This window comes from Ursus maritimus, unplaced genomic scaffold, assembly GCF_017311325.1.
Source record: "Ursus maritimus isolate PB19 unplaced genomic scaffold, ASM1731132v1 scaffold_32, whole genome shotgun sequence".
Classification (NCBI taxonomy): Eukaryota; Metazoa; Chordata; class Mammalia; order Carnivora; family Ursidae; genus Ursus; species Ursus maritimus.
Genome location: NW_024425786.1, coordinates 20,234,841 through 20,258,659, shown reverse-complemented (window position 1 = coordinate 20,258,659; position 23,819 = coordinate 20,234,841). Strand labels below are relative to the sequence as shown.

Below are 23,819 nucleotides of genomic sequence, written 5' to 3'. Positions count from 1 at the left end.
GTCTAAAGTTCCTTCACCTGTTCCTCTTCAGTTCCCTCACCCTTTCCTGCCATCACCCTCGCTGCCCAAAACCAGACATCAGCCCTTGCTGCCCTTAGAACAGACTTTATTGGTTTTAGCCAAGGGCAGGCCCTGAGCTGGGGGACCAGAGAGGAGCTGGGTGGAGCTCAGAGGGCAGCTATGTCCTGGGGGTCAGGTTGGTTCTGAGGGGCAGAAGGCCATGCACCCACTCACACGGTCGCTGCAGGAGTGTTTGCCACAGCTGCTTCTCCTCTGGTGTGGAGTCCATCCAGGGCACCTGGAGCCCATAGCTGCTGCCTGGATACGTGCAGAGGGGGGTGAAGGACATGGTCACACTGGACACCCTAGGTCCCAAGGAGCACCTGCCGGGTTCCAGATTAGGCACTGCCACTCCCAGTTCTCAGTGGACACCAAAGCTCAGGAAAGGGTGGAGAAGTACCCAAGGCCACACGCTGAGCCCGTGTCCCTCAGCATCAGGTCTCCCCAGGGCCCTGCCCCACTCACCAGTGCCCAGGCTGAGGCGTGTGCCCCCCAGCTGGCGGCTGGCCAGGGCCCCATGTTCCCAGACGGAGAGCTCAGCACAGGCCTGGCATAGGTCAGCAGGCCCGAAGCCATCATAAACCATGGTGTGGTTGAACACAGGGCTGAGGCTGCGTCGTACCACCCTTGTCCGTTGGCGGCTGGCCCGGCTGTCATCAGGCAGCACTGAACTGTGGGGGAGGTGGGCTGCCGATCAAGTGGCTATCCCCTCACGCTCCCCAGAACCACCCAGTCACCACATCCTACCCATTCTCCCTCACAATGTCCATGTCCTCTGGCTCTTGCCTGGGACCTGGCCTCTAACTTCACTACTCATGGACTCTTGGGCCAGCCACCTCCCAGGACCCCAGAGTAATGTCTCTGAAATACAGTTCTGCTACTTCCCTGCACAGGGACCTTCATTGGCTCCCTGTTGCCCCCAGAAGTGGTTTCCAAACTTTTTGAAGCCTCAGAACCCTTTCTTCGAGATAAAATATTACTCAGCAGTAAAAGCAAAACAACGTCTGTGTGGAATCAGGGCTGGGAACTTACAACCTGATCCACCTAACTTCATCCCACTCTCTGAGTGGGGGGTAGCCCCTGCAGGCACTGAACCGCAAGTTCAGGGCCAAGCCCCACAGCCTGGCCTTCCAGGTCTTTTCACGGAAGAGCCCCTGTGACCTCACAGGTCCCAGCCTCAGCTCTCCAAGTCCTAAGGGTGCCAGTCACTCTGAAATGCAGCTCCTCAAGGATGTCTTTAACTTTCCTGATTCCAGGCTTTTGCTCAAGTTGTCCCCTTCACCCCTGCACAGCGGTCAAAGATCAGACTGGGGCGGGGGACCAAGGGTGGTTGATTAGGGGTTTGTCTGAGGTGGGGAGCTCCAGAGCGCGTTGGGGGGAGGGGCGGTGGCGGTGGAGGAAGGGAAGCCGGGAGGTCCCGATGCCCCTCACCACTGTACGTAGGTATCCAGGGTGCCTGAGCGCAGCGGCACGAGGTCCTGAGCTTCCTTCACCCAGAAGTGCAGCTCCCCGCTGGGGGGCAGTCCCGCGCCTGCCGAGAGGCTCAGCTCAGGCCCCGCCGCCCCACGCCCTCGCGGGACCGTAGGCCCCCTCCTGCCGGGGCCGGTCCAGCGTGGCCCTTCGCGGGGCGGTCACTCACCCTCGGAGCCGGCGGGGACGTACTTGAGGGACAGGGAGAGCAGCCCGCGGCTGGGGAGGTCGTCGGGGGAGAGCGGGACCTGCGAGAGGCGAGAGGCGGTCGGGTCAGGGGCGGGAGCGGGCCCCAGCGAAAGGCGCCGTCAAGGGGTGGGGTCGCCAGACCCGGATGGGCCGCGGCCGGCGGGGAGGACCGAACCGGCCGCCGGGGGCGGTTGAGGTTGCGAGGCCGGGGGAGGCTCGGCGGAAGGCGGAGGCTGAGGGCGCTGGGGGAAAGCGCGGTGGGGTCTCCCCACCCGTGCCGGCTGCCTCACCCGGGGCTGCAGGGGGAGCCACGTGGGCTCAGAGTCCCAGTCCCACGTGTCGAGGGGCACTTCGACTTCGCCCAGAAAGATGTTGCGACCCAGGCTTTCGCGGTGCCACACGGACAGGCTCAGCACGCGGCCCCGGAGCTCGGCCTGCGGGACGGAGTACTGGGGACAGGAGGTGCGCTTTAACGGACCACGGCGGCTGGCCCCGGCTTCAGCGCTGCGGGAGTGTGGGCCGGGGCTAGTCCTACCGCGCTCCTCGCACGAGGGAATCCGGGGGAGCCCCGAAGGGCCTTAATGGGGTTCCGGACTGGCGCCACGCCCACCGCTAGACTGACCCACTGGAGAACGCCCGGACCGAGGGCCTCCCTGCGGTTCCTGCCGCACAGCGGAGGATCCGAGCGACGGGCTACGACCGTACTCTGGTACCCGTGCCACCCGGCCCCCGCATGAAGGGGCGTCCTGTTCATTAATGGGTGGCCGCCCGGTCATCGCAGCCTCACCCTCAGAGTCTCGTTGAAGACCGGGTTCAGATTCCGTTTCTTCACCGCCGTCTTGCGCTTGCTCTGCTTATCCGGGAGGAGGTAGCCTTTGACATAGCTGGAACGTGGGAGGGGAGGGGAGGACCGGAGCTTAATGGGGGGCCCTCCCAGCTCCTACCCTCCTACCCAGGGGGCCTCCCCAGTCCCAGCCCAGAGGATAGGTTCCCGTTATGAAGCGCTTTCCAGGAGTTATCTCATTCGACCCCCATGACTCCCGAGGACGTTGATACTCCCATTCAGAAGACGAGGAAGCCAGGCCAAGAGGAGTGGTGGGGTGGGGCGGTGAGAGCGGGTCTGGCACTCACGGGTCGGAGCGGTGGCGTCGCGCGGCCGCCAGGCCCTGGCACTGGATCACGTGCACGCGCAGCTCGGCGGTGCCCGGCTCGTAGCGCAGCGCGAAGTGCACAGAGCCGCGCACCTGCACCGCGCCCGCCTCGGCCTCCCCGGACAGGCTCAGCTGGCTGCCGCTCAGCTGCGGGCGGGGGTGGAGGTCAGGGCGGGGGTGCAGGGCTCAGGTCCGGGCGGGGGGAGGGTGGCGGGGGGCTCAGATCAGGGGGCGAGGGAGGGGTCAGGCCGGGGCTACGCGTGGGGATATGGGGGAAAGGCGTCCCCCACCCGTCTCCTCCGTCCCCAGGCCCTCGCCCTCACCCCTCACCGTGGAGGAGTTGAGGCTGGACACGGAGGAGCTGCTGCTGAGCATGCGGTCGAGTGAGAGGCCGGGCCCCGGAGCCTCCTCCCCGTTCTCCAGGATCTCGGGCGCCGGCTGGGTCTGGGTCTGGGGGCGGGAAGTGACTGGGCGTCTTCTCTTTTCCAGCCCCTCCTCCGACGGCTCTCAGCCTGGGGCAGGGGCACTCCCCGCCCAGAATCCGCTCCGGGTCTTGGGAGCAGCCGCGGGCCGCGCCCGCCTACCTGGGCTGGGGGTGGCGGCGACTCCGCTCCCCGCGACCGCGGCTCCGGCTCCAGGTCCGCCTCCTTCGCAAAGACCTGCGGATCTCGGGGGCCCGGGGCTGGGGTGGGGCATAAACTGAGCGTGGCCCTCTCCTGCCCGCCCCTAAGCAGATTTGGAGCGACTGGTTTGCCACCCCCTGGTGACCTGCAGATTCAGGCCCCAGTGCTGCGGGAAGCCCCTGAGACCACACACCACACACACACCAACGAGAGAGCGGGAAGGGGAAGGAAGGTGAACACAGGTGGTTGGGGTCACTTAGAGCCCCCTCTGGTCCCTGAGACCTCTCTGTACTCCCCAACACACACCCTCCCACTCACCTTCCTGGGCATGGGGCTCTTCCTCGTGATCGGAAGCCTTTAGGGGGACACATGGTGAGGGGATCTCAGGTTTCTGAAAGAAGCAAGGGGTAGAGGTCACAGTGGGGACTTTTGATGAAAGTCAAAGGTCACGATGGGGTCAGAGGCCGGAGGCTCCAGCTGGCTACCCCAGGTCGATTTAGCACAGCCCTGCAGGCAGGGCTGGCAACCAGCTGCAGGGCCAATCAGTCGGGTCTGTGCTTCACACCCCCTGAGTCTGGGCCTGCCCTGCCTGCCTCCCAGGGTCCCACTGGTGGCAGACAGTAGTATCAGAGTCCTGAACCTCACCCAGCTCAGTCCCCCACCACCCTGAATAGCCGGATTCTGAGATTCCCTTAGAGGCCAGGTCCGTGTCCCCATTGGAGAGAGGAGGATGACAGCAGCGCAGACCAGGGTGTCCAGTCCCCACCACTACTCCAGGGGCATGGCAGGCTCATTCCTTAGCTCATTCAGCCACTTCTTACCTCAGCCTTGCCGAGCGTCTCTTCGGGTGCCTTGTCCATGGGGAGCCTAGGAGAAGGGAGAGGTGGTTGTCAGGGGAGAGGCCCCAGGGGACTGGTGGACACCCTCCCCTCCCTGCCAGGCCTGCCAGGCCTCCTCACCTGGGCTCCAGCTCCTCTTCCGCTTCTTTCTCAGCAGCTTCAGCCTCCCCATGGCTGCCTGGAGCCCGGTGTCCTGGTTGGGGTGCGGGTGGGGGGAGAGTTCTGTGAACCCTCAGTCTCAGGAAGTCTGGCCTTTGGAGATGCTCGCTCACCTCCCGGAGCTCGTGGAGGGGCAGTGCCCGCCCCAAAACACACAGTACCAGGGGCCCTCTCTTCCTGTGCCCTGGGCTGTATGAAGCCCGCCTGACCCCAGGGAACTCCTCTCACCCATGGAGCTCTTCTTTCTGCGGATAGAGGCTCGGACAAGATCAGAGCCAAGGTGGGTGTGGTGGTGCCGTTGTGAGCGTGCTTCCTGGAACCAGTCTCCTGTCAGGATCTTCAGCTGCCCAGGGTCTGCCAGCGAGGCCCGGAGCTTGCTGGAGGATGGGGGAGGGCGTGGCTGTCACCCAACCAACAGTCCTGCCACCTACTCTGTGTCAGGCCCTGTACCTGGGGCCACAGACACAACAGCAAATCAGACTCAATCCTAACTCTGGATCAAGGAGCTCAGGTTGATGGGGAGACTGGATCCAGAGTAGACAAGTACACTATAATGAGGTGTGTACCATGATGGATGTGAGAAGGGCCAGCTTTGCCTGTGGGAATCCGGGAGGGCTTCCCAGAGTAGGTGACATTTGAATTGCTTCTTGAAGGACAAATTGGAGTTCTCCAGGCAGAGAAGGAGAATAATTATTATTCATTAAGTGACTATTGTGCATAATCCCTCCTCCTGATTCTAGGAGGTAGTGCTCCTTAGCCCCATTTTACAGATGAGGAGTGGTGCTGGGGCGGTCAGGTGAGTTGCCCAAGGTTACACAGCTAAGAGGTGTCTTTCTGTCCCCAAACACTACTTGTAAGTCTCATGTTCCTCTGTCACTGCGCTCTTCCAGGAAGAAGGAACAGCATAGAAGTGAAGGGTGTGTTCAGGGACTCAGAAGCCCTGGAGTGGCTCTAGCTGACACTCTGGGTATGTGTGTCAGGGGTGGGGGGTTACTGGTGGAGGATGGAACTGGGGAGTCTGGCAGGGACTACTCAGGGAGGCTTTGCGGAGCACCCTTAGGGGCCTGCCCCGGACACGAGGTGCTGAGGAGCCATGGGCGGCTTCAGCAGTGGTATTAAGGACAGATCTGGGGAGCTCCAGCTGCTGCATGACCAGCGGGTCAAAGAGGGCAAGGCTGGAGGCAGGAAGGCTGGTCAGGGAGCTGGTGCAGCCACCTTGGGGGAGGTGGAGGGCTGTGCTGGTTAAGGGCGGGGGTGACCAATGGGCAAAAACAGGAACCAGCCAGCTATGACAGGCCACACATCGGGAGGCAGCAGGGGCGCACTTGGGCTCCCAGCGCCCGAGACTCGGACTTCCCGGGCTCCCCACCCTGCCTCACCTGACCCGGCCCTCCTCCAACTGGCGAAGGTGGGCGTCTCGCTTCAGAACATCGGCGATGGCCTCCTGCTCCTCCTCTGTCAGGAAGCTGAGGTCCAACAGTCCCTCAGCCTCAGGCTCTGGCTCGTGCGCCATGTGGAGGCTGGGCAGGGCCCAGAGCCCCTCTTGAGATGGGTGGCCCCTCTGGGGCATCAGCTGGGGCAGTGCCCCAGCTGGGCACACGTGGCGACCTGGGGGCAGATCAAGGGGGCAGGTCAAGCCCTGCCCCAACACAGGGCACATCCTGGAGCTGACTGCTCTTTGCCCACATACATGCCCAGGTGGCGGGCACGGTACGGCTCCTGGAAGGCTGAGCTCAAGGTGGCACGAGATACACCCATGGGCCCACGGACCTGCACGCACTGGCTCGCGGACATACGGACACCCTTGAAGATATGCAGAGCCATCCAGGCACACGCACTGACACGTGTAGACACACCCACCCGCAGTGAGATGTCCACCTGGTCACACGGGAGCCTGGATACACCTGCATAGACAGGCGCATGCGAACCCGTCCTCCACCAAGGACCCTAGGCGGTCTTAGTCCCAGACCCATGGCCACACCAGGGGATGGGCCTGGCATATTCTGAAACCTGCACGCGAGGCCCCACAGAATGTACAACTCGGGACAAAAACATGACCCGAGATACACACAAATCACACTGACTTTGGCACACACATTGCCCCTCCACCAACTGGATTGTGAGCTCCTTGAAGACAGGGACAGGGCCTCACCCCAGAAGCCCATACGTTGCCCACAACAGACGGTTGGTAAAAGTTTGATTAACTGAAGGCAGAAAGACACCTGCACACACATGGGGAAGGCACACACACAAACATACACCAGACACACAGGCACACACACACCTATCTGCTCACCGCCCCCCTCCCTCCCTGGGAACCTCCCAATATGGGCTCCCTCCCTCCACCCTTCACCTCCGCCCTGCCCTGGCCCATTTGGCCTTCCTGTCTGAGGCAACCTCCTCCCCAGCCCACACCCGCACTTCCTCCCCCCTGAGGTAACCGTCGTACCCACTCCCACTGAGGCCTCCAGCCAGGGATGCCCCTGCTACCAGCCCTGCCCTCTTGCCTGGAGCCCCTGGGCCCCTCTGCTCGGGCCACATGGGTTCTCCCCCTTCCCCTGAGCCAGGACCTGGCCGGGGTCCCAGCGGTGGAGGCCAAGTGCTGCAAAGCAGCTCAGGCCGCTCAGGTACCATGGTGACCCCGGAAGGAAAACATTTGCCCAGCTCCGAGGGGCATGTGGACGTGGCAAGGAGCCCACGACTGAGCCGTGGGCAGAGCGGAGGCAGGGCCTGAGCCCACTGGGCGCTCTCTCCTCCCCTGCTGCCCCTCCCATCCCCTCCCATGCCAGCTCAGGGCACCAGGCAGGGGAAGAGGGTTCTCTGGCAGGCAAGTCCTGGCTTGTGCCCTCCCGGCTGAGTCAGTTCGTGAGCCCGAGAGCACCTTCTCCCTCTGCTGCCCTCCCCTCGCCCGGGGGCTGGGGTTGCTGTCTCTACAGAGCACCGCGTAGAATCCTGCGTGAACGCCTGTGTGCCCCGTATTAACAGTATTTCCTGAACATCTGCTGTGTTCAAAGTGCTGGGGCCGCGCATGGCCGGGGGCTCTTCTGTGGCCTGGGGCCCAAGGCTGCGTGACATCGTGCCCTGGCGAGAGGCTTGGTAAGGCGCACAGCTCCGCACACCTTGGCGGCTGTGAGGCTGTTTGTTTTGTGGGTGTGAATATTGTGTCACTGCCTGTGTGTCGGTGCATCATGTCACAATGTGACGCCGCGTGGGTGACTGTTGTCTGCGTTCAGTGACTTTCTGCGTGACAGCACGGTGGGGTACACGCCGCGTACTTTACCCTCTGCTGCATGTGGCTCTGGGCTGTCGTGCTGCGTGCTCTGGGGCCCCGGGGACCACCGGGGTGTGTGTGTGTAGAAGTGTGGAGGTGGGGGATGTCCTGCAGGTCCGCCTGGGCTGGGCTGGGGGCAACTGAGCCTAGAGTCCCCAGTAGCACCCCCCGCCCCGTAGTTCCTTCTCCTTCTAGAGGCAGAGTACAGTGTCCGGTCCTCCCCACCCAGGTTCAACACTATGGGACAGACCCATTGGTCAATATGTTCCAGTCCCAGACCCACTCCCACCTCCCCCGACCCCCAAGGCCCCAGAAGGTACCCAGCATACCAGGTGGCAATGTCTGCCCCTTGGGACACTGGCAGGGAACGCTGGCCCTGAGGTGTGTTACCTGTAGGGGTCCAGTATGGATGAGACACCGTCGCAGGGTGACCTGGGCTCTCCTGCACTCCTGGCAGCCGAGTTTCAGAGCTGAACTTGGGGAGCAGAGCAGAGAGGGACTAAGGCTGACTCAACCAGCGGCCCAGCCCCACGAGCTGCCCCGGAGGAGGAGGAAACACCTTCTGAGCAGGGCCTGATGCAAAACCGGGCCTGGACTCCTGGCACCCTGGGGGTGCACCCACTCCTTGGCTTTCAGAGAACCCAGAGCTGATTTGGTGGGTAGGAGACACCTGGGGCTTGGCCCCAGCTCCTTTGCAGACTCACTGTAACTCCTGTGAGCAGCGCAGAAACCAACCCCTCAGAGCCTGGGGGGGACTCATCTGTAGGATGGGCGGCGTCCCACCCCACCTGCTGAGTTGCTGATAGGAACTTGCTTTGAAAGCAAGGTTAGAAATCTTTCTAAGAAGCAGGGTCAAGGAAGGACTGTAGACTTCAGTGAGATGACCGAGTAGAGTTCCTCCTCTGCCACTGTGTGACCTTAGGCAGGTGTCTCAACCATGCTGAGCTGCAATTTCCTCCTATGCAACTATGGGTGGAGGTGTGAAGAGCCTATTCCCAGGGACCAGAAAGTGACTGGCCAGCGTATAGAAGGAAACTGGTGGCCCCTCTCCATCCATCCATTTTGACAACCACTGCTCTTCCCTGTTCACATGCACCTCCGGGGAAGCGCTGGCCACAGCCCAGCCGTGCTGTCCCCTAACTCTGTATCCTCCACCCCCAACCAAATCTTCTCTTAGTTCCAAGTTTCCACTGCTGTGAACAGCCCCCGGCCTCCTGCTGCCTGCTGCCAGTGCCCAGACCGCCCCCCTCCTGTCCCCATCTGTCCCCCATTGCTGGTGCTCCCCTACTGCCCAGGTGTCTGTACTGGGCCAGCCTCTTCTGAAACCCTCCTCCTCCCCGTCTCCTGGCCTCCATTCAGCCCCTCCAGTCTTGCCAGCGCAAGGCTGTCAGAGGGACCTTTCAGTGCCCTACTTTTATCTGTCATTCCTTAGCTCTGGAAGGTGCCGCAGACAACCAGGGTGACCCTCTGGCTCGTTCACAAAAGTGCTCCCAACCAGCCCAGCCTCCCTTAGACACTTCGACTAACTCTTGGGCTGCCCTACTCCTCAGCCTGACCCCCAGATGCCCCCACCCCATAAGTGAAGCTCTGATGTCCTTGTCTCCCACATCATTATAGGCCTACCCAAAGACTCTGCTTCTGCTGGTGCTCCCTAATCCCCAGCTGCAGGAGTGCTCTCCCTACTTGCCCTCCTGGGACTCCCCTGCCTCCGTGCACTGCACTGCGCTTAGGTGAAGAGGCAGGCGCCTGGAGGCCAACAGGTCTGGCTTAAACTTCTGGCTCTGCCACATGGTTCCCCCGTGGACTTGGATCAGTGACAATCTCTGTAAGCCTCACTCTCTGCCTTCATAAACCAAGGGCAGTGACAGCAGCCATCTCCTGGGACTGCTCTAAGGAGTGTCCCCTGGCTTGCTTCCAGCATCCATTGTCCTTCTCTTTGGTCACAGCAGCCAGGCCTTTGGAGAACAGCCCCTCCCCGCTTTACCCCTTGTGCTCCGGCCACAAGCTGGTTCTGAGTGGAGCTCTGGAAGTGGGCTACTGGGCTTGAACACGCTTGCACTCTTCCAAGTTCTGTGCCCTTGAGCAAATCACTTTACCTCTCTGTGCTTACTTTATCGGTAAAATGGGGACGATAGCATCGACCTCCCTGGGCTGTGGTGAGGATAAATGACACTTATTACAAGGCCTAGCACACAGTAAGCACTCAGGAGTCCGGGGATTTTTATGTCACCTCCTGATATCCTGTCTCGCCCAGGCTAAAGTTCTGCCGGGTGGGAGCAGCCCTTACTGCTTTCGTCTATCCGTTTCGCTGTGGTTGTCCTCCACACTGGACCTCTTTCTCCCCGCAGCCAACTCTCAGATGGATCCCGACATGCAAAACGGATTTTTGAAAATGGAATTACTACAAAGAACGGAGGGGGCACCTGTCTTGCCCTGGAGAAACCTCAGCACTGCAGGGTCTGGGATGAGCTGACAGACCCCTCCAGGGCCCTGGGGGCCAGCAGCTAGGGCTGTCCTCAAGGCTGCCATCAGGAGGAACACAAGAGCCTCAGGATTCAGAGACCAAATCCTTTGCTAGTTCAACTAAAATGACACATGCCATAGAGCAAGGTTAGGAAAGACGTCACCAAGGAAGCAGCCAAGCCTTTTAAGCCAAGCCTTGGAAAGGAGGGCCACAATTTCAAAAGGTGGAAAGCTAAGGACCAGAAACGAGCAGTTCTGCTGTCTTGCTGGGGAGCAGGGCAGTGACATGATCACTGGGGGTCAGCACGAGGAATGTGGCAATATGACCGATGGATATGGCACAGGCCAGGGGCTGGGGTGAGCCTCTTGGCCTACCCCAGACTCTGCACCCCTCGTTAAGGGGACAGGTCCAGGGTGCTGGTCTGCACAGCCCCACCTCCCAATGTTGCCACCAGTTCTTCCCAATGGAGTATGAGAGGGTTTCATACTCACTTGCCTTGAGAAAGCTCTGGGATGGTGGATCTGGAAGGGTGGGGAGCTCCCACAGCCTGGGGCGGGGCAGGAGGTACCCAGGGCAGGCGGACGTCCCTGTAAGCTGACTCAGGTAGGCACTGGACGAGGACTCACCCATGGCCCTGGCAACCAGAGCCCTCCCAAGGGGCAGAGGTACTCAAGGGCGGCAAGAAGAAACAAGCTGAAGGGGCGAGGGGCCGCTGAAGGAAGAAAACAAGGACAAGACGCTGTCTGGAGTCAAACTCTTTATTGCCCTGCCCAGGGAGCCCTGTGCAAGGAATCCGCCGAGCAGGGGTGAGGGGCCGCACACGCCCTTCCCACAACTTGAGGTTAAGGGGAGCTGTGGCAGGTGGGAGGAAACAGCTCCCCTCCAGCTCCCTGACGGCGCTGGCTGCTCTGATGGCCCCCGGCATCCTGGACCCACGGGGCGCCGTCACCAGTGTGCCCATGCGAGGCCCATACCTGGGGCTGGAGCCAAGCACTGTTTACATTGCTCTGGTCTACAGGGGGTCACTCTGGGCATGTCAGCATCACTCATCTCCCCAGGCTGGCTGGGGAAGCCCCGGCCCCCAACTACAGGGGAAGATGGGCTCACGTGTTGGGAAGCCGAGGGAGAGGAGGAAGCAGGGGCTGCATGGGCTGGAGGACACCAGGAGATGGGGTGCAAACTGCCCCTAGTGCAGCTTCCGGCAGACATGTGACTGGGGGCTCATCCAGCCCTACTAGACCATTCTAGAGGCTAGTGGTGAAGGTCCCAGGGCAGCTCAGCTTCTGGAGACTTCTTAGTGTACTCCACCCACCCTGGGACCAGAGCCCTGGCAGGCGGATGCGCTCCAAATCCAGCTCTGGCCCCTGTGCTGCCTTGTCCGGTGGTCCAAATGTGCTCCCCTTCCCCACCGGGCACTGGGCTGAGGCAGAGGGAGCCCAGCAGGCAGTGGCAGGAGCAGCTCTACAGAGGGAAGCTAAGGCCTTTCCAACAGATGAACAAAGAGGGTGCCTCAAGGGCAGGGGTCACAAGCCTGGGAAGGAGGGGACAGGGAGCTTCTTAGTGACCGGTGAGACACAACAAGCACACCCCCCGCCCCACACTCATCTTCAGCCCTTGTTCCACCGCATCTAGCCCAGACCCCGGCATCAAAACCAGCAAAGCCATCCCTGCCTTTTGGGGTGAGAAGAAAGAATCTGGAACCAAAAGGGGTGGCGACTGCCTCCTCAGGAACCTGGTGGGTTCAGGGCCATGAGGCGGCCATCACCGGAGGTTGAAGACGAGGCTGACTGTTAGGATGATACCCAGGAGGAGGACGAAGGGCAGCCAGGTCTTCACGAAGGCCCCGACACTGACAGAGAGGAAAGAGGGGCGTCCGAATGGGAAGAGCCCAATGAGTGGGGTGTATTTCACAGAGCCCTGTCTGCCCACTGACCCAGATGGGGCTGCTGCCCCTAAGGAAGCTCCTGGAACCACTCCTTCACCCCCAGACTTGGTCAGTCAAGGGAACAGGCCCAGCCTGGCTCGACACCGACTATGCGGGGCCACCAATTACAGTCCTGGGCAGGGGCTGTTCTGGGTTCCTGGTAGACATGCGACACCTCCCTGGGCAGTAAAGAGATGTGTCCACCCTCTCTGGGCCTCACTGCCCCATCTACAATCACCTCTCTGGGGAGGTCTTCGGTCTCAGTGCAGAAGCCAGGGCTGCCCTCTAACGAGGCCCACTGGGAGGGGACGGATCAGCAAGAGGTAGCGCGATGTGGCAGCTGGAGCTGAGGGGCTGGGAGTCGGGGCTCTGCCTCAGTCTCTGTGTGACCACAGTTATGGTCTTCTCTGGGGACCTCTAAAAAGGCTTTTGGACTTTAAAAAAAAAAAAAAAAAAAAAAAAGACCCCCTAGGAGTCTCTTTTTCAGAAGCTCTTAACGATGCGTGCAGCTGGCAGGAAGCCTGGAGAGAAGGCCCAGTGAGACCAGGCGCGTGCTGGCTCCCAGGTGGGTGCATCACGCAACCTCTCTGAGCTCCCTTTACCTGCGAATTGGAATAATGCCTTTGACCTTACAGGCTGAGGCTGTGGCTTCAAAGGTCCTCCCAGGCCACCGCGAAGGCCCACCTGCCCAGAACCCTGCCTCTGATGAAGGGCGGGAAAGGATCCTGTGGGGCGGTCACCACCCCCTCCTTTGAGAGTCTCCATGTTCACCTGACCTGAGCAGTGGGCTCTGTGGGTTCCCAGCCTCTCCGAGGAGCCAGACTCATCACCTCCATTTTACCAAGGGCAGCTGCAGCTTAGAGAGGCCAAGGCAGGTGGCTGAGAGCGCACAGACCTGGGCTTGGACCCAGGTGGAGCTGGACTTCAGCAGTCACCTTCCTCCCCACCAGGAACTCAGCTAGTTACTCTAGAACCTCCACGGCTCCAACCAGCATCTGCTTCGTCCCTGTTCGCTGCAGGACTCCACAGACGGCCCTGACAGGATCCTTGGCAGACAGCCGCCCCAGGGGTGAGCGGCGGGTGGACGGCTCACCTGACGTACTTCCCATAGAGCAGGCAGAAGAAGCAGAGCGTCACCATGTTCCAGCTGGTGCTGTTGTTATAGCGCATCAGGTTCAAGGCCAACGCCACATGTGAGTGGCAGTTGTCACAGCAGAGACTGTGCTAGAGACGTGGGAAGGGGGCTGGGTCAGGCTGGGCTGCAGGGGACCTCCCACCCCGGGGCCTGCTCTCAGGAGCAGCCCACCTACCATGCGGTGCTTGTACTCCTCAGAGGCATCGTGCACAGCTGTGTCCCACGCGTTGGGCCCGCTAGCGTACACCTGAGCAGGGTCCAGCTTCCAGTACCTGGGGGGACGGAGGGGGTGCTGGGTACGGGCTCTCCTCTTACGTCACTCAGCCTCACAAATGTTCCTGACGCCTGCTCTGGGCAGGGTCCTGAGTGGGTGTGGAGGCTGCAGGGGTGAGGCCAGTCCAGGGCAAGAGCCACACAGTGGACACCCGTAACACAGTATGATGTGCCCAGTGCCACGTGGATGCTGGGGAAGGTAGGGACTAACTCATCTGGGGGGTATGAGAGGCTTCTGGGGTGCCATCTGCGTCTAGTGTGAAGGAAGAGGGGCTGGCCACACACAGCAGAGGGCAGAGCGTGAACAGAGAGAGGCGCAGACAGGGTGTTAAGTGACTGGGCACTGCTGGCGGCGTCCGAGGGAGGAACAGGGTCAGGAGACGCAGGCGGGGCCACGGGGTGGGGGACGGTCACCCTGAGTTTACTCACAAGCAGCATGCTCTCTGTCCCTCCCCCTCCCACACGGGAGACCGGGGTGAGTGGAAGAAAAGCCTTCAGAGCTAAAAGCTCACAGGCCTCAAGCTGGGTGACAGCGGTGGTGCAGAACAAGGGAGGTCCCAGAGGGTCTCCAGCCGGGAAGTGCTGGGGGGGCAGGGCGCCCTCTGGCTGCTCAGTGGGGAATGGCCCAGTGGAGGAGCCTAGAGGCAGGGCCTGAACTGGGGGTGCGCAGGGGCTCCTGCCTGGAAACGGGTGCCCTTAAAAACTGACCCCAAACAGCAGCCTTCTAGCCCAGAGGTCCCCGGCCCACATTCCCACCTGCCTGTGGAAGTCAGCAGGGGTCAGGGAGCCAGCTCCAGGCTGCCTCCGCTGGGCAGGATACCAACACCTCCCTGGGGCGTGACTTAGCCGGGCAGCCTCAGACCACAGGGGCTGTTCTAAGCACACTGATGACTGAAATGCTGTCACCAGGCCCACAGCTGAGTGGGCCCCCAAGACTGAAAAAATGAAGGGGTGCCTGGCTGGCTCAGTTAGTGGAGCATATGACTTTAGATCTTGGGGGTTTTGAGTTCAAGCCCCATGTTGTGTATAGTGATTACTTAAAAAGAAAGAAGAAAGAAAAAAGAAAAGAAAAGAAAAGAAAAAAGAAAGAAAGAACGAAGACCAAAAATTCCAAACACCCAAACATAACCATAGCTCCCAGAGGGCCTGATTACTTTTATTCTAACCAAAACTTTCCAGCCAAGTCCAAGCAGTGCCTCCTTTACATCTTAAATGACTTGTTCACTCCCGCGGGGCAGAAGAATCTAGACTTTGGAATGAGACATCTAGGTGTGAATCTCGGCTCTGCCACTTCCTGTGTGATCATGACCAGCCCCATTTCTTTCCTCATCCTTCAATGGAGCTGAATACAACCTCGCAGAGCTGAGGCAAAGTCTCGATGGTCTGTGGGTAAAAACGCAGCCAAGGGCTGGTGCAGGAGGTGCTTGGCACAGGCTGTCTGCTCTGGTGGAGCCTGCCTATCCTTCCCCTTCATCCCGTCCTCAGGGTGCTGACTCCCACTGTGTCCCAGAAGGCCTGGCCCTAGGGCTAGTCACATGGGTGCTCATCACTTACTTGGCAGGCTTCCCAAAGGCCATGTTGTCTTCCTGTTAAGGACAAGAGCAGGAGTCAGTGGAGAACCTGCATCTAGCCTGGCAGACGGACATGGTCAGTGGTGGAAGTGCAGTGACTAAGAAGGGGGTAGGTCAGGTGGGCAGAAGTGGGGTCTGGGCCCTGCTCTGGGGCTGGCACAGCATCTTTTCTGGGAGAAGGCAGCATCATGGCAGGAGGGCCCAGGGTGCTGCACCCGGAAACCGAGGACTTGGAGTGCCAGCCATGATGGCCCCTCTGTGTGGTTCCCAGGTAATTCTCTCACCCTCTCTGGCCCTCATTTGCTCCAAGTTCTCTGGCCAACCTCTGAGTGATCACAGAGAGGCAGTTTCCTTTGTGGTATAAATGACAACACCCTCTGACCTCCTGACCCAACAGTAGTGGCCCACACGGGGCTCTTCTCTGTGTCTGGCGGCCTGACTGCATCATTCAGAGCAGGCCTGGGGTTGAGGAGGAGGCTGGAGAGGCTTCCGAGGAGGGACATGTTTCACCCAAGCCCTAGATCTGCCGCATAAGGGTCGGGGCAGATTCTGGGTTCAAAATCAGGAAGACCCAGCTGACAGAGCTGGTCAAAGATGAATTACCATAAAAATATATAAGAGTAAAAGACCTTTGTCATGTTAAGATGGTCATGACATTTATTAATATAAACAGGCTGGTACCATCACATCTCTCCACTCCAGCCTTCAATGAAGATGAAGCTCCATCCTGGCAACATGCAGGATGTTGGGGGACAAGGGGAGGGGGATCGCTTAAACAGGGGCCGGGTATTGAGCAGGCCCACTGGAGCAGGCCCACTGCACCCATCTGGGGCACATCCCCAGGAAACAGACCTAAGAACACAGCTGGTTCATCCTATAAGCCCCACCCCCTCTTCTCCATAGCCACACCCTAGGAACCACATCAGCCTCCCCTGTGTCCCCACCTTGTGACTCCCACCTTCTGAAGGTCCAGAGATGTGGTTCCTGGATGGTCTGACTCTCCACTCTTGCCTCTAACCCCTACCCATGTCTTGGTACCCCAGGGGTGGGCAAAGGACTGGGTCAGTTACTTAAGAATCCTTCCGGCCACACTGCCCTCCTGGCCTGTCCTGGAGGCAAGAGAAGGGGGAAAGGGGTCAAAAACTGGTAAAGAGCAGAGGGCCAGGGCCAGGACTGTCTGGTACCTGCATTCTCCTGGGCCTTAGGGAGTCTGGAAAGCTGCCTCAGGCAAGACAAGCCAGCCTTCCACTGAAGCCTTGGAACCCACCAGAGGGGGGTGAATGGGAACTCACCGAGACAAAGTAGGGGCCGGCAAAGTCCCGAATGACTCCTGTGGACGTGCAGATGCCCATGTGGCCAATGATGGGGAAAAACCACCTGGGAAAAAAAGGACAGGGAAGGGGCAGAGCTTAGGGGGTCTTTTAGGCTGGTTAGACGCTGGGGACACTCCTTCCAGTGTAAGAATGTGTGAATATAATGTCATGCATTGAGTGCCAATCAGGGTGGCCAGTGGGCTGGGGAGGCACAGAAGAGGGGCGAGAGCCAATGAACAGCGCAGTGGAATACCACTGCACCCCACAGAATGGCTAAACCCCAAGGACGGTAACATGGAGTGTGGGAAGGATGGGGGGCAACTGGAATTGTTTCTACAGCCTTCAAACCCTGGCAGTTGCTCTGTGCCTCAGCAGCCCCACTTCAGCGTGCACCCCCAACAGAAACAAATGCTTCTGCACACCGACGCCAGGGACAAGAAAATCCATAGCACCTTCGTGCAGCACAGCTGGAAACGTTTGTCAAAACTCACTGAGCTGCACACTTCAAATGTATGCACTTTATTGTATATACATCATACTCCAATAAAGTTGAATCCCCCCCCCAAGTTTTTTTTTTTTTTTTTTAAAGATTTTATTTATTTGACAGAGATAGAGACAGCCAGCGAGAGAGGGAACACAAGCAGGGGGAGTGGGAGAGGAAGAAACAGGCTCATAGCGGAGGAGCCTGATGTGGGGCTCGATCCCATAACGCCAGGATCACGCCCTGAGCTGAAGGCAGACGCTTTAACCGATGTGCCACCCAGGCGCCCCCCCCCCAAGTTTTTATTTCAATTCCAGCTAGTTATCATACAGTGCAATATTAGTTTCGGGTGTAGCATTTAGTGACTCGTCACATACAACGGCTGATGCTCATCACAACACCTGCCCTGCTTAATACCCGGCACCTGTTTAACGCCTCCCTCCCCCCCCCCGCCCCGCAACGTTTCCCAATAAATTTGATTTTAAAAATAACTAGAAATCATCCATGTGTCCAACACTAGTAAAATGAATAAGGAAGTTAGGGTATAGTCATGAAATGAACTAGTACGTAACAGTGAACAAAGAACACATCTCTGCTACACACAACACATATCCTCAGACATTAGACAGTGAAAGAAACTTTCTACGGAAGTCCATGCATAATACTCTGCTTATACAAACTACAAGAAGAGGTAAAACTAATCTATGGTGCTCAAGGGCAAAAAAGGGGTGATTTCTGTGGCAGAGCTAACTGGCACAAGGGAGTCCTTTGGGTACTGGAAATGCTATCTTCACCTGGGTGACATGGGTATATACATACGCAAAAATTCACCGGGCCATATACTTAAGATCTGTCCACTTTACAGTGTATATCTCAGTAGGAAATTTGAAGAAAAAAAAAACAAAAGTGAGGGGGAGGCATTTAAACCAATGTGTGGGGGCGCCTGGGTGGCTTAGTTAGTTAAGCGTCTGCCTTTGGCTCAGGTCATGATCCCAGGGTCCTGGGATCGAGCCTCGAGTTGCGCTCCTTGCTCAGCAGGAAGTCTGCTGCTCTTTCTCCCTCTGCCTGCCTTTCCCCCTGCTTGTGCTCTCGCTCTCTTGCTCTCTGTCAAATAAATAAATAAAATCTTAAAAAAAAAAAAAACAACAAACAAAAAACAACAATCTGTGTGTGTAGAGGAGGGTTTCAGGGCAGGCTGCTTCAGGTAGGAAAATGAAGTAACAGTAGGTAGAAGGATATCAGTAAGGACAAAATCACAGTGTATTCCAGGAACTTAAAGTCCAAATTTTTACAAACCAAATCTCGCTTGGACCCCAATATGCAAAACATACAGAAGCCCCTGATCTATCTGTAGCGTGAGAACCAGCGTGCTACAGGGCCTCAGTGCTGAACACACTGGTCCAGTTCAAGGACTCCGGGGAAAAAAAGGACTCATTCCAGGGCATGGCCAGTGCTGGTTTCAAAGCTGCACCCTGCGCAGGAGGGGGAAGGCAAACCGGAGGTGCAGCTCGAGGAAAGCGATTATTAGGGGCTGGAGCAGTTAGCAAAAACTTCACAGGAGGTAACTTTTAGCCCTGACCCGCGAAAGGACAGGAAGTCATCGGGCAAGTGAAAGCAGAACTCCAAAGCAGCCAAGGCCGTATGTGTGTCTGGAGAATGAGGGACAAGAACGGAAGGAGAGAGAGTCACAGTTCAGAGGCTATTCTGGGAACACTGGTAAAGAGATGATGGTGATCCTAACTAGAGTATCGGTGGTAAGGTGGTGAGAAGCAGATGAATTAAAAGATCTCTTAAAAGAAACACCGGGCAGTTTTATGACCGATGGGACAGAGGCCTTCCTAGGTCTGCTGCCTGGGCATCTGAAAGGATGGTGTGGCCAGAATGGTCTCTGAGAACGTAATCAGGTTCCATCATTCCCTTGCTTCACAGCCATTAATGGCTTCCTGTTACACTTAAAACTCCAACAGTTTGGCCCTGCTTATCCTTCTTGAATCATCCTCACCCCTCCTTCTAGCTACACTGCCTGCTTCTGGTCGTCAAACACACCAAATCTTCCCTCAATGCTCTTCCCGCATTTGCCTCCATCTGGAACACTTCCCAGAGCTCTGCACAGCTGGCTGCTTCTCGTCACTTAGGCCTCAGCTAACTGGTTCCACTTGGGGGGTCTTCCTGCGCCACGCCTTCTAGAGTAGCCCACACACCACCCCACGAACCCCCGGATCTCATTTCTCTGCTTTAATTTTCTGCCAGTATCGACCACTATCTGAAATTAATCTTGTTTACTTACACGGTTACGGCCTGTCTTCCTTCACTAGTTATAAACTCCAAGAGAGTCGGGATTTCTTATTTATTATAGTCCCCAGAAGAGTTCCTGGCATGCAGCTGGAGCGAAGAATTCAGTGACTGATAAATGATGAATGCACGAATGTCCTGAATTTAAGAGGGGGTCAGGCTCGAGTCAGAGCCAGGTTGAGTCTTGACGTGTTCTGAGCAAAGTTACTTATTCCCCAACTTTGTCAGCGAGAGGTGGAATAATTACCCCAGTGGGGCTCTTGAAGATGAAACAGGCTATCCTTGCAAAGTGCTTAACACACTTCCTTTTGCATTTGGTAGTTGCTCAGTGGTTACCATGAGGTGTTCAAGAAATACTCTACTATCTAATTGGCTGACTGGCATAGAATAAGTTGCTAAAGAGCTATAGGTGGCCACAGGATGGACACTCTCAGAATTAGTGGGGTGCTCCTCTGGCTTCTCAGACCTCTGCTCAGAATCATCCCTCCACTTCCCCCACGCCTGACACCCAGTTCCTTTTCATCTTGGTTGGGGAGAAGGTCTGGTTGACCAGTAACCCACATACCACAGCTATCGGAAATTCAGGTAAAGTTCTGAAGACAACAGCAGAGCCCCCTGAGCTTAGGGAAGCACAGAGAAGAAACCTCCAAGGATCTGTCAATCTGAAGCTCCATGAGGCAAGCTCCAAAGCCAGTTCTTTGTGCACTGCTGTCTACTCAGACCTAGTACATATTAGATCCTCAATAACTATCGATGGATGAATGGGTGGACGGAAGGAAGGAAGGAAGGAAGGAAGGAAGGGAGGAAGGGAGAGAGGAAGGGAGGAAGGGAGGGAGGAAGGGAGGAAGGGAGGAAGGGAGGAGAGGGAGGGAGGAAGGGAGGAAGGGAGGAAGGGAGGGGGGAGGGAGGGAGGGAAGGAATTATTGACCCTGGAAAGCTCTACCTGGTAAGGTAGACTATCTCAGTGGAAAGAGCCCCACGCTGGCTTCTAAGCCTTTATTTCCTCATCTACAAAATGGGGATGACAGTATCTATTTTCATTAGGTTGACCTAAGGACTGAATGAGGTAATGAATAGAAAATGTTTAGAACAGAGTCCAGAACAGAGTACATATCCAATCTTAGCTGCTTTTATTAGCAGCAGTAGCTATTATCTGGCTTTTCACGCAGAATTATCAACATCTCTGAGGGGGTGGACAGATCTTTGGATTCAGTTGCCTCCTCTCTGATCTCCTTTCCAAAAAACAGATGACAGTTCCTTGTGCCACATCTATTCCTAGCTCTGCACTCTAGGTCAGCAATCATCACGATGCACTACGATAGTTAGTTCATCTGTCTCCCCTTCCTGCTGGAGGTTTGACAGGGGAGCTATGGCTTATTTATCTGATGAACACATGCACGTAGATGTGAACAGAAATGGGGTGTGAGCTGCTCCTGGCCCAGTTGACTGGGGATCATGGCGCCTCCACCTCATGTTGCTATCAGCTCTCTGAAGAGCAGAGGACTCTATGAATGTGTTTCTGGGAACAAGGAAAAACCGAAGAGATCTTAAGGAAAGAAGACATGTTTTTAGTAAAACCGATATATTCCCTGATTATCCCTTCCAGTTATTCTCACCTTAACATTGTATTTTCTGCATAGCACTAATCACTACCGGAAGTTCTCTTATTAGCTTGTTTACTGTCTATCTCCTTTCACCAGGATTTAAACTCTATGACAGCAAGGATCATATCTGCTTGTCACTTTATATCTTTATCACTTAGAACTACTCTGGGGACAAAGGAGTCACTTAGCAAATGTGTTACAAGAACACCGAATGAATGAATGAATGAACACACTTTCTTAAAATTTTAACTTTTAAAGGATTCAGACTTGGATGCTTTTAAACAAATGCATAAGCATTTGAAAACACAAACAAATGAAGTATTTTAACATAATACAAAAATTAAAGTCATTTTTGGATCATCAACATATAAGGCCAAAAAAATGATCCCTTCTCCACACCACTTGGTTGTTTATGATAGAGGGAACAAATTTATCTCATCAGGTGAAGGGAGGTAGTCAAAAGAAAGCATGTTATGGAGTCAGAAGACTGAGTCTGAGATGCCTTTGCTCATTGGTGTGTGAACCTGACCAAGACCTCTAATAGGACAGAGGAAGCTCAGCTTCATCATCTAAGAAATCCCTACCTTAGAAAATGACTGTGAAATTCAGAGAAAATGGGTGTGAAAGAGCTTGGCCAATTGTCTAGGACTGTGGGGGTGGTTTTTATCAGTTGTCAAGGCTGAAGTAGGAGAGCAAACCAGCTCCCCCGACCCAGGAGCTCCTCCTCCCTGAAAGGCCAAGGGACTACAGGAGCACCTGCTCTCTCTCCCGACAAAGGACGAGGCCATGGAAGGAACACTGCTTTGGGAGACAGATACCCTGGGACCTAAATTCGCTTTGCAACTGAAACAGTGTGTGATCTCCAACTTCATCATCTACGAGACAAAAGGTTGAACTCCCAGATCTCTGGGGGCCTTTTCAATGTTGACATCTCAGGAGGCAGTGTGGTCCCAGCCACACTCCCACTCCCGCCTCTGGACTCAGTCTTGCGTATAGGAAGTGATCAGCAAGCATTTGCCCAATGAATGAATAAAGTACTGAATGAATGAAGAGGCCTCCTGAGACCCGGTGAGGGGCCCCTCTTCGGTACGCCCACAGGTCCCGTGCTTCCCAGCCACAGAACCTTTTCCGCGGGTCTACAATTGTCTTTCTCCCTGACTAAACCAGGTGTGTAACGAGGGCGAGAAGCGTGTCCCATCCGACAACAGAAATCGGCAACGCGTAGGTGGCGGGGTTCTGGTGACTGGGCGAGGGGTGCGGGCGGGACCCGAGGGAAGGGCTTGCAGCACGTCGATGCCGGAGGCTGGCCCGGGGCCGCCCAACTCTCCCCGTCCCCGGGCGGAAGCCGGGGGAGACTCACGTGAGCACCGGGATGGGCGTCCACACCACGCAGTAGGGAAAGCGGCTCCGGTCCACGTCCATGGCGCTGCTGCCCGAGCCGCTGAAATGCTTCTTGTCCGTCTCGGCCGCCGTCGGCGCCTCCACTTCCGCCATCCCGGGCGGGGGTGGCGGCGGCGGCAACAGGAGCGGCGAACTCCCTTCCGCTTCCGCCATGCTGCGCGCGCCCCGCTCCGGCCGGCGCCTGCTCCAGCGCCCCTCGCCCCGTGACGTCACTTCCCGGAGGTGGGGTCCGCCGGCTTCGCCTTCCCCCCGGGAATTGGGGCCGCATTCCCTCTGGGCCGGGCCTGCCTGGCCGCCCGCCTCGGCGCCCGTCCGCCCCGCGCGTTTGCGCCCGCACTGCAGCGCTGAGGAAGGGATGCCCTCAGGCAGCGCGCAGTCTAGCGCGAGACACTGACCAAGACCTTCATAATTCAGTACGCTGAGGCCTCCCAAGAGGTGTGGAACAGTCGCTGTTCATTGAGCACTCCTAGGTGCCAAGCACTTGACATACATTGTTTTTAATCCCCATAGACTGGTACAAAATGCGAATTTAGGTATTTCCCCCAGGTTACAAGTGAGAAACTGAGGTTCAAGAGGTGAGGTGGGTGGCCCCGACTCAAACCCAAGTCTGTGTCCCCTGTCCTTTCCATTCTGTGGTCGCTCATGAGGTAGTGGTGGCAGAGAGGAAGGACAGGCTAAAATGCTGGGTGGTGTGGATGTGAGCATGGGAGACTTGCCGGGAGATAGTTGAGCTGTCTGATGTTTGCCAGGTGGCACGGGGGTGGGGGTGCAGGGATGCGTGCAGCCGTGCAAAGCAAGAAAAGGCTTTGCAGAGCGCAGTGTGCAGGAGTGTGAATATCACCTTGGTTGGAATAAATCACAAACCTTAGATGTGATCCGGTCCCTTCATTGTGCAAATGGAAAAACTGAGGCTCAGGGAAGTTCATTAATTGTCTGACATCACACACAACCAATATAAGGCAGGCAAGCTTAAATCTTGGATTCTTTGAGCTTTTTAAAGGATACCAAGAGAGGCAAAAAAAAAAAAAAAAAATGGAATCCACTGGGATGGGAAGGGGAAATATGGGGACCAGAAGGAAGGCAGCAGCTAAAAATCAGGCTGGAAGGAGGTAGGGACAAAATCAGAAAAATGGGAGCTATGTCTTTTTGGAAACGTCTTTTTTTTCCATTGAATTACCCTCCTTCGACACTGATCTATAGAAAGCCTGCTGTCCTGTTTTTAGCGCTTAATATTTTAATGCATTTTGGGGGGTATGTCTGTTATGGAACTCTAAGCTCCTTGACTTCAGTAGCTAGCATAGTTCCTGGTACAAAGCCGATGCCCACTAGATGTTTCTTGATTTAATGATTGAATGGATGTTTTATAAAGGCCTTACACATATCACAGCTGAAAATGATTCTAACCTACTCAAAATTTTTGAGTAGGTTTGTGCTTCTCCCATGACCCATGTGTAGTATGTAATCCTTGCAGAGCAACAACCAGCACGTAGCACAGAGTTTGGAATAGATGAGGTGTGCAGCATACGTTCATTGAATGAATGCATTATATTACTTCTTGAGTCAATCATGATAGCTAATCTCCGGATCACAGGCTCTGAG

General features: G+C 56.8%; 2 protein-coding genes and 1 long non-coding RNA gene across 3 annotated transcripts; 1 reads left to right on the top strand and 2 right to left on the bottom strand.

The window, feature by feature from the left end:
* Nucleotides 1-89: 89 nt before the first annotated feature.
* Nucleotides 90-8,544, bottom strand: SYTL1 (synaptotagmin like 1). The gene is made up of 15 exons (XM_040619087.1): nt 8,153-8,544; nt 5,871-6,099; nt 4,720-4,868; nt 4,453-4,525; nt 4,315-4,360; nt 3,812-3,884; nt 3,455-3,552; nt 3,201-3,320; nt 2,851-3,017; nt 2,507-2,603; nt 2,010-2,168; nt 1,700-1,778; nt 1,492-1,591; nt 526-731; nt 90-318 (listed from the first exon to the last, which is right to left on the bottom strand). Exons 2-15 carry the CDS (start codon nt 6,059-6,061, stop codon nt 179-181), a joined length of 1,698 nt encoding a protein of 565 aa, XP_040475021.1. The 5' UTR covers nt 6,062-6,099; nt 8,153-8,544; the 3' UTR covers nt 90-178.
* Nucleotides 6,108-11,715, top strand: LOC121099790. The gene is made up of 2 exons (XR_005831530.1): nt 6,108-7,587; nt 10,111-11,715. It is a non-coding gene; the product is annotated as an uncharacterized LOC121099790 (long non-coding RNA).
* On the bottom strand, nt 10,971-22,405 carry TMEM222 (transmembrane protein 222). The gene is made up of 6 exons (XM_040619088.1): nt 22,180-22,405; nt 16,422-16,506; nt 15,113-15,144; nt 13,461-13,557; nt 13,244-13,374; nt 10,971-12,075 (listed from the first exon to the last, which is right to left on the bottom strand). The coding sequence occupies exons 1-6, from the start codon at nt 22,371-22,373 to the stop codon at nt 11,988-11,990; spliced, it is 627 nt and encodes a 208-aa protein (XP_040475022.1). The 5' UTR covers nt 22,374-22,405; the 3' UTR covers nt 10,971-11,987.
* Between the last annotated feature and the right edge of the window lie 1,414 nt (nt 22,406-23,819).